At 44.0% G+C, this 10,632-nt stretch overlaps 1 protein-coding gene across 1 annotated transcript in view; it reads right to left on the reverse strand.

Moving 5' to 3' along the window:
- Positions 1 to 9,408, reverse strand: part of acap3a (ArfGAP with coiled-coil, ankyrin repeat and PH domains 3a) — a gene marked incomplete at its 5' end in the record, with an annotated part of 54,231 nt that extends 44,823 nt beyond the window's left edge. Inside the window, 2 exons of the mRNA XM_084479815.1 lie at positions 8,426 to 8,567; positions 9,357 to 9,408. Of these exons, the coding sequence (XP_084335941.1) occupies positions 8,426 to 8,567; positions 9,357 to 9,408 (194 nt within the window). The remainder of the gene's footprint in view (positions 1 to 8,425; positions 8,568 to 9,356) is intronic.
- Positions 9,409 to 10,632: the final 1,224 nt, after the last annotated feature.

Consider the following 10,632-nt stretch of genomic DNA (forward strand, 5'->3'; position numbering starts at 1 on the left):
CCATCAATTAATTATATTGACAGATGCAAGAAAAGAGTTACAAAGTTGAATATATACTTAAGTCGGCTCCTTGTAAACGTGTAATCTTGTAATCTTAAATTAGGGTATTTTGCTTACTAGTGATTCAAACAAATCCTTACAAACATAAACCTGTCAAGCTTGGTCTAACCTCTCAGGCTAAGCAATGACACTTGGGCCTAACATCGACCTTATCAGTTGGAACTGGAGATAATCCAGAATGGCAGCAAATGCCCTCTATCAAATACTACATCACAGTCTAGAAATAATGTGCTCACCAATCGTGTAGCCTAATGCAGGAATGTGGGTACTTTACAACTATGCTGTTTCTGAAATGGAAAACCATCAGTTGGAAAATACTGTAAAGCATGTCAAAACTGAGTAAAAACTGCTTGTGTCCAAGGGCTGAAACCTGAAGCTTAATAAAAATATGTAAAAGGTCATAAGTTCAATAGAGATGAAACAGCCTGTGTCAGTACAATCCGTTAAAATTGTTCAATTGATGTGAAAGCACTGAAAAAAAGAATCCAGCTGCATATCTAGCTCCTAGATTCCTATTCCGCCAACCTTTCCTGTACTAAATCTAAAGACCTCTGCACAGAATGGATAATCTAACGGGGACATTAGTGAGATTATTTACATAACTCCAAGAGTTATAGCCTTTTGACAAGGCAGAACCGGCAGTTCTCTGTGGTGTCTCATTGCAGTCCAGGGGGAGTGCCTTTGATACCGAGGCTTAAAGAAGTCAATTTAATTTCATTTCATATATCAGGATCACATTAACACTGTCACAGCCATGGTATACATTGCTATGTGAGAATATTGTTGTTTAGTTCTTAAATACATATTTACGTACCCAACTTGTTTAGCATATTTACAAGAAGCAGGTCAGAGCAAAGATATGTTAGGCAAGGCAAACATTTAATATAAGAGATTCATATTTTGTAGATGTCTGTTTTGTAAATACACTGTGATCATTTATATTCAGGGGGGCATTACTGCAGTGTATTTACAAAATGTGACATCTTGAAATTAAATTGAAGCCCTTTTGATCAATATCAAAGTAAAGTTGGATTTTCCCTTACAAACAGTATGAGACATTTAATATTCAACAACCGCTGTGAATATAAAGCAGATGTTTGCTTTAGATGACCAGAATCCAATCTACTAAGCAATTATAATTTAATAGCACTACAAAGTTGGTCCGGAGGGCTTAGATGAGGGTCAGGGACCGGACGCCCAGGATTAACTAAACAGCCTTTCTGGTCTCACTTGTTGATTCACATCCACTCCTCGCAGTCTCGTTTGCGCCTCAAGGACCTTCTGGCAGAGCTGATACAACGTTGACTCAACACACACTTTCCTTGACAACACCGGATAGCAGAGGGACAAGAAAGGCAACTGGGATACTTCAGAATGGCGGCCATTAAGTTCAGCTTGTGCGTTTCATTCCACTTATTAAACTGTTCACACAGCACTGCTGCTTGTGCACGGCAAAAGGCGGGAAGAGCAGGTCCTTTTTGCGCTGGCACCCATCCCAGACATGCTTTGTACTCTCTTAGGATGTCCTTTAGAGAAAAGATTAGCACACTACTCAGAATGCAGGACCCTGCTCCGCATAGCCCTTTGTCCACGCATGGTCTGAAAAGTTGCTATTCATGAAAATTAGATGAGAGGGAGTTTAGGGGGCAGCCCCCACCACCACCACTACCACAACCACAATATCCAACAGAAAGACTCGATGACATCATCAATGCCTCGTAATCCATTTCAACAGAGTTAAGTCTCCGCTGACATAATGCCCTCATTACATTCACATGAATTTAGGCTTCTCGTGCATCACTTTATCACCGTTGAATAACATGCAGGGAGTAGGTTATTATTACTATTCTCAGACCCTGATTTGAACTTCAGGTACTAAATATATAGGGCCTGCCTTCTGGGGGTCAGGTTCACATTCCAGTCTATTTCTTTGCAGCGTTTCAGCTCATAAAGAACCAGAGGACAACTTTGAGGTACTTTGATAATTGATATAGGGTGCCCTACCACCTGCTGGAAGGTGTGAGCGCCAAACCTCACACGTCTTCACTTTTTTTCACCCATTTATCACCAAACAACATATTAACAGGATAGCATGTTTTATCTCCTTCACACCCTCCAATCAATCAAGACTAAAAGGATGAAAACACATTATCTACCTTTTCTCCCCGTTATTACCATGTTGAACTTGGACATTTTCATTCCAAAAGTGAGATAATCTGAAGAGACACTGCCATTTCAGGACGTATTTTTCCTTAATGTAAAAGTAAAAGGTGCTGAGAATCCTTCCGAGTGGCCAACTTGCCTGCAAATACACTTCGTACTCATTCCTTTGTTATCTCTAGATAGGTGTTATTTACCCTGCGTCAAAGATGCCACCAGGCACGCCAACGTTTCCGTTCCAGGTGTGATACCTTGCAGTGGAGGGATAGAGCGGATGAATATGGGCCAATCCCCGATTAAGAAACACCATCTTCAAACAGAATGAATTAATCCCTGTAACTTTCATTACCTGGAGCTCTGAACTCCATGGCACGGATGATCACACTTCATAACATCATGGTAAAACCATGCTGTGAACTCAAGGTCATTCAATCGAGGCCCTGAAGGAATATCTCTGGTGTTCATACTTTCAACAGGGAGCGGCGGTAAATGAGCCTGGTTAGCGTGATTATTTAGCTTGGATGATTTGGAATTACACAGCTGTTTCAAAATGAATTTATAGTCACTGTGATGGGCCGTTCGTGGACACTCCACACGCATGGCCATGCCATTTATGGTCTGCGTTTTGCCATAACAATGCTGTCGACGTTCAGTTTGTGCACTTGGCTTGCGGAGCTTGAAAGATTCAGAGGTGGGTGACAAATCATGAATCATGTGCGACGGCCGTGATTAGGTTTATTAATGTCAAGCTCTCTTCCGGGCGGCTTGACATGAGACCACATGTCTTGCATTCCAATGCAGCAGCCATGTCACTGACAGGCACCTCTTTCAGCTGACATCGGGTCACACATCCACCTAAACCATCCATCCCTTTATCCCTATCATCCATCCACAAAGACATCTTCTCTCACATTGGATATGCAGAAGCAGTTAATGCTACAGGCCCCTGGTCTTTGGCCTTTAAGTGTCAAGTAGGACGTCCTCCATCGAGCAATGCATTGCACCACTGACCATGAGTTACTAACAACCCCCATCAGCTCAGAGACAGCCCTGACATCACCACCCCCTCCAGCTCTTCACATGGTGGTGGGAGCGGAAGCGAGGAATCTTGGGGGCTTCTTCATATTGTGTGTGAAAAGGGTTGGTCTCTGGGGCGGAAAGCAAGGCACTGCCTGGACAATGGATATATTCTGCTGCTAGACTGGAAAGACACCAGGGACGATCTGTGTGGACACTAACAAGTCCTGCAAACACGTGGGAGGGGGATGGAGCTGAACCCACTTGGTTTTCTGACAGAGTGTGATTAAAGAGACTTTCATACACTTGTTGTTTGTTCTTCTCAAAGTGTCCTTCTGGGCATCATTAAACACTAGGTCATGGTAATGAAGGATATAGCCCTAGATCATTGGCTCACCAACAAGCACTCATTAGGATCACCATATTGTAGAGTGTGGCTCTCAAAAGAAAAAAAAAACATGTTGTGTGGGATGTTTAATAGGCGAGATCTGCCTCTTGTTGACTCATGTTCTCACAGTGCACGTGAGGGAGCTCAAGTTAGCGCGTCACTGAGGATAGAAACAGCTCAAACGTTGCACACTGCCAATGTTTTACTGCAGCAAACACACATTTGTCACTGTGGCCCGTTGCGGTTTCTGAAAAGCAGATGTGGAGCCATCGACGTGGTTGCAACCTAACATCTGTCTGCTGGTGTCCGGGTATAACCATATAGAGACTGGATGGAAAATACACATTAGGGAGGCATAACTGGAAGGAAATGAATGTGTTGGCCATGTCATGTGCCATATAAGTGCTCATTTGTCAACTGACCAATGAAAAGTGTTCACCATGCATTATCTTGCAAATGGTGACATTCTTTAAGGTTATTTTACATTTCCTGGACTGAAGAACTATTCTTTTGAACACCTACAGGAGTCATATGGCAAAATTTGTTTCCGGCATGATTGGACATGTTTAACCAGTGGAGTGTCATTTGAACATCAAAATATGGAGAGAAAACAACTTTGGTTGATTTTCCTGTTATTCCAAGATGACTATTACTAGTCATCTGCCCTCCGGGGTTTTTCTCAGAACAGACCCACTACTTTAACAGCCATTCAAAGAACGGTTTGAATGTCCTCTCAAAACCTTGTGGCAGTCTCAACCGACTAAAATTATCTGTTGTGTGGTGCGCCTAATTGAGCGTCTGGTCCAGTCGTTTCACCAGCCTCACCATAAGACCAGGTGCTTCACTGCTTCACTGCTTCACTGTCGACATGAAACAGGGGGAACACCAGAGAAGAACTTGGTATGAAACATGCCCACAGTGGGCGTTTCTGTTGGACACTTCTGAAGCCAGAGACAGATAAGTCTGGCAGAGCCCTCCCTTTTAAGAGCCATACTTTCATTCCACATTCAAATCCCTTCCTGGTGAAATATGTTTGTCTGCCTGTTGGCAGACAAACTTGGGAGTGGAGAAAGTCCTGAATGAGATCTTTCAGTAAGACCTCCGTAAGCTTTCAGAAATTACTTGTGGTGGTGATGGTGGTGAGGGGGCCAATATGTCTGTCTAGCATGCTGCATCTGTCTAGAGAAAAGGTTTTGTCGTTAATACCCCTCTCTCAGCATCCTGGGAGCTGCCTTTCTCCAACCCAGATGGCCGTCATTAAGGTGCTGCTGCCAAGTCTGGAAGTCTTTGATTTGGTGCTGAGATTCTATCTCTGAGAGACGCACATGCACACTCACTGAGTAAAATACACACACACACACACACACACACACACACACACACACACACACACACACACACACACACACTGTCTCACCCTCTCTCACTCTCACACACACCCTGTCTTACCCTCTCTCTCTCTCTCTCTCTCTCTCTCTCTCTCTCTCTCTCTCTCTCTCTCTCTCTCTCTCTCTCTCACACACACACACACACACACACACACAGACACACACACACACACACACACACACACACACACACACTGTCTTACCCTCTCTCACTCACACACACACACACACACACACACACACACACACACACACACACACACACACACACACACTGTCTCTCACACTCACTCATACACATAACATGTGTAAAGGAATCTAAACTAGGCAGGCTGAACAGATAGGAAGAAGCGCTGCGACTCCCAACAGAGCCTGATCGGCTCGGAGTCTACAGTCAAGGCGGGCATCAGGCGTGGTGGTTTAGGTGTTGAGGAATTCCTGCGTTATTTATCTAACCTTTGGTGGGCTGCAGTCAGCGCGTTTGGTCGTAGTGGAACCCCTTAATCCCAATAGTAAGTGACACTGTTTGAACATACCTCTTAGGGTTTCACTTTCATCAGTCCCTTAAGCAGTTCATAAACAAAAGGATATCCTTCCATGCTTTGGACGTCCTGTCATGAGTCATTAATGACGTATTTTCCCCTTATGGAAATGTATGTCAGAGAGAGTTGGCTGTGTCGTTGACCACACTGATACCACTATAACACATTTGTTATATAACCTATATAACCATAAAATTGGTCAAATACTAGGAAAATAGTCATCCCCGCTCCGTGAGTATGTGCTGCGCCTGCATGCCCATTCTGGAGCACATCCCGGTCTGAACGCACGTGACGGCGAATGGAGCTCATCCCGCACACATCCCTGGACGCTGGGCGTTACGGAGTGTGGACAGATTGTGTGTGGAAGGGACGCGTTTTTAATAGGTTTCCAGGTCTGGTGTAGCGTTTTAATAACAGTGTATGCATGTGTGTTATAACAGATTACAGTCAAATTTTCAAAAACAGGACCGACACAACATGATAGCTCGCTCGTGGTAGTTGGAACTTGAACAGGCTACTAAATCAGTATGGATATTGCTCTGTTTCAACATTTCTCAAATGTGTTCTTTGCGTTTATTAACGATCATGGATAACGGCATTAAAGTTAAACAAGCAAATATATTCAAAGTTAACGTTACAATTGTTAAACTCCGACATTGTTCTTACCTAAAGCGGGGTGAGTCCTTAATGCAGTCTTCAAAATCCACCGTCATCTTCGGCGATATGATAAAGGGCACCTTTAAAAGACGAATTTCATTTCCTTCGCAGAATGAAAAATGTCCGGTTTTAAGTATCCGAATGGACGATCCTCGATGCTCAGCTCTCGAAACGTTCACCCGTTCAGCTGAACTCGTTCTACAGCTCGAGAGCGCCGGACGGGAGCGCTGGACCGCTGCATGGAAATGAGCAAGGCGGTGACGTCACACGCTGGCTTACTTGAATGAAATCGCCGTCCAAAAAAAGAGAGCGCAATTGGTGCAATAATGTCTGGCTGCAGCCTGTAGGACATGGACATCAACATCCAACTGCTACCGTCAAAGTCGTTTTACGCCAGCGATGATGTTTATTAAATGATGTCCCTTTCAGGGTTAGGGTAGTAGTGGTTAGGGTTAGGGATAGGGTAGTAGTGGTTAGGGTTAGGGATAGGGTAGTAGTGGTTAGGGTTAGGGATAGGTTAGTAGTGGTTAGGGTTAGGAATAGGTTAGTAGTGGTTATGGTTAGGGATAGGGTAGTAGTGGTTAGGGTTAGGGATTGAAAGAAGAGATTGAAACTTTCCACGCTCGTGAACCACGCTTCGCGACTGGACGTGAGTGAGTCACGGTAGCACTTGGACGTTGGATGTCCATGTCCTACAGGCTGCAGCGAGACCTTACTCAATTGGTGTGGTGCCAGTCAACGAATCCCATCTGATGGGAAAGGGTACCTGGTCTATGCTGATTTGATTCACTCAACAGCTCAACGATGCTAGGATGTTGAGATGTATAGAGATCAGCTCAATGGACCCATCTCTTGATAGTTTATTTTCCTGCAAATGTAAACTTGCAGTGCAAACTTAAAATCGAAATTATTTTGCACAAACACATTTGAGACAAGCCAGACCCATCCATCTGAATGAGTTCCTGGCACTGTATTAGCCATTGCGTATGTTTCATCTGGAGGCTGTTCATTTCCGCTCTATTGCCCTAAAATAGAGGACATGATTAATTCAGAGGAAGCGGGAAAGCAGGATTAGAGGGGATGCTCAGGATTTCTCTCCCGGCTTTATAAAGCACCTTTGTTCTGTCCTCTCCCTTGCTTTGACAGGGTGTAGCCCCTCCTTTACTAACCCCTTGATAGCTTCATCCACTGATATGCAGGATTATTACAGTATGAATATTACTGGAAGATAATCTGTATCCATCCTGTCAGGGAAAACAGGTGTGGTTAGGTCTAACCACAGAGACATAAGTCACAAACAGGTTCTCTCTGCCTGCTCTCTCTCTCTCTCTCTCTCTCTCTCTCTCTCTCTCTCTCTCTCTCTCTCTCTCTCTCTCGCTCTCTCTCTCTTTGTGTCTCTCTCTATCTCACTTCCTCTCACCATGTATACTTCTCTCTCTCTCTCTCTCTCTCTCTCTCTCTCTCTCTCTTCCACTCACCATCTCTCTCTCTCTCGCTCTCTCTCTCACTCTATCTCTTCCTCTCACCATTTATTCCCCTCTCTCTCTCTCTCTCTCTCTCTTTCTTTCTTCCACTCACCATCTCTCTCTCTCTCTCTCTCTCTCTCTCTCTCTCTCTCTCTCTCTCTCTCGTTCTCCTACTCAGTCTTGATTTTCATCCTCTCAGATCAAAGCCTCTACTGCTTCTATAAGAACATGTAGTGTCAGCAGTCTGCTGATCCAAAGAAAACCTTGGGAGGAGACCAGGATATGGAATCTACCCCCTGGTTCAATTGAGTCAGAGGTTGTATGTGCTCGGTTCATGCAAGATGGAGAAATTCTCTCTCAGGATTGAGGGGTCTCCTCTGACTTGACTGCAATCGTCAACTTTGGAGATCCAGCCCTATTTCAATCCTTATGCATGATGGCTGGATGGACGGTTAACGGTTTGACCTATAGTATAATAAATCCTCATAAATTCAGGACATCTGCAAACATACATTGACGCATTCATGTGTTCATAAAGTGTTTTAGTTTTCCCATTGACTCATATTGACATGAACTACTGTGCGGGTCCGGGTGGCATGGATCTTAAAACAGCAGCACACGTCCGAGCCCACACCAAGGGAGGAGAGGTTGGGGGAGTGGGGGGGGCGGCTGGGAGGGTGTGAGGTGCCAGTCATGGCTTGTTGATGTCCTAACCCCCCCTGCTGCTTTTGTTTCCAGTACAGTTACTGAGTGGCGTCCTGCGGGAGCAGACGGGCGGGCGGCTCCGTCGTGGGCCCTGTGAGGAGGATGGTAGCCTGAATGGCTGTCCACTCGCATTTGGACTTGGGTGAAAAGGCCTCCCTCTGGCAGCCATGAGCAGTGAATGCAGCTGGAAACACATGGGGGGCGGGGTGGGGGGAGACGTGTGGGATTCTAGGAGGGTGACCTACTTTAGCGCTCTCTCTCTCTCTCTCTCTCTTCAGCGCTCTCTACCCCCCCCCCGTTTGAGTCTGCTTGAGAGTGCTGCAAGCAACCACACTCTGAGGACGAGGAGTAGCTGCTGCCTCCGTCTCCACCGACTGCGGCAGGTGCAGTGCCTCGTTGAGACGTGGTTACCGTGGAAGCAAGGCTTCACTCTGTATTCTGCATGATGCACATGCGCCCATGCTGTGGGCTTGTATCTCCATGCAGTTTATTGTCTCTTTGTAATCTTGCATTTGGAACATGATGCTGACCATATTGTGGTTGGAGATGAAGTGAGAGCAAAAGAGAGTGGGAGAGACAGGGAATAGAGTGAGAAAGAGCCGTGAACATGATCTTGAATTAACGCAATCATAAGAATGCATGCAGTATGTGCAGGCTGTAGTTTGAGCCTAATAAACTGAACTGTTTAGTTTAGTGGATCAAACTCACTCAATGTAACTTGACATACATTAGAAAATCCCCATCCCCCTTCATTTGACATGTTTAATTAATAATTAACATGTAAATAATGATTACCATGACTTTATAATACCAATGAACAGCGAGTGCTTGTTTCATTAACCCTGACCAAGTATATGCTGAGCATCGGGCTCCATCCCACTTGACCTTTGACTCCTCTGCATTTGAAAGCGCATGGGATCCAGAAGCAGTCATGCTAACATCAACTGATGACTTATTCAGCTCTTGGGCCTACCCCAGCTCTTATGATGAGTACTGACCCCTGGGGCCGTCAGCACCACTTCCATTATATCATAACCATAGAACAGCAGTCACAGTTGACCAACTTATAGCATCACATGTCACATGTCCATCACACATATTTGTGTAAAGATCTGTTGTCCTTGAGAGTTATATATATATACAACAGTCTTCTTGGAGATGGTGAAAGCTAACAGAGCTCCACATGGATCAGGGAGTCATTTGAAACGGTTGGACATTGTTTTTTGGCCTAGACTCTGCTGTGTGTGAATGGGGTCATGATTCGCCCTAATCACTTGAAGAGCAACATGCTTGGAGGAGAATAACTCATTGGAAGGCTTCTACTACATTGAATGCTGTTCATGTTGGGCAACAACTCCAGCCTTTCATAAACACCAACAGGGGAAAATAAAGGATCAAAGAACTGGACCAAAGCGAAACAATGGAAAGCATTTTGTAATGTACTTCAGAGACAGTAAACAAAAAAATCAGAACCAGGCTACACATTTAAAGTCCCATTTGACTTGCTTGCTTAATTCTTATTTAAACATTTATAACAGATACTCCATTCTCTCTCCAGAGCTTATACAGATAATTGTATTCCCTCTATGAATCAATGTTCTGAACCCTTTTGTCATCTGCTCAGAAAATGGCAATTGATTGAAAATAAGTTTGGATTTTCTAATAACTTCAATTTATTATTACATAAAAATGAAGGCAATCGTAGGCTTGTTGTCCAAGTTGCAGGCATAATCAACAAATGCAGAAGAAAGTAAGGAACCCACTTAATCTGAACACTGTTTAAATGTGCTATTTAAACAGTGTTCTGCAAACATTTAAGAACGAGGCAAAAAATGTATACTTGATTTGTTACTGCAATGGAAAGCTCCAATACCTTGAATGATAGCAGAAAATATCGATAGACAAGATGCACATTGGCTGACCACTGAAATACCAATTTTGCTAACGGCAATCACTTTATACTGTATTGATTTATGGCGCCATCTAGTGAGGAAACAGGCATTGTGCACATTTTTACCAAAATATGTATTTATGGAAAACAATAATCTGATGATTCAATAACTGATTATTGCCTATGGAGGAAGAGGCAATGAGGATTAAAAATATTTCTTAACTAGTGTCATATTATTCTGGTGTTAACTTACAACATTATGTAACTACTTTGATCTGACTTGGTGTGTGTCACTTTCAGTTCTTCACCTCTATTTCCTGCCTCAAAATCTACCCCTACACTCATATATATAGACCCC

This window comes from Micromesistius poutassou (assembly GCF_964030765.1).
Source record: "Micromesistius poutassou genome assembly, chromosome: 15".
Taxonomy (NCBI): domain Eukaryota; kingdom Metazoa; phylum Chordata; class Actinopteri; order Gadiformes; family Gadidae; genus Micromesistius; species Micromesistius poutassou.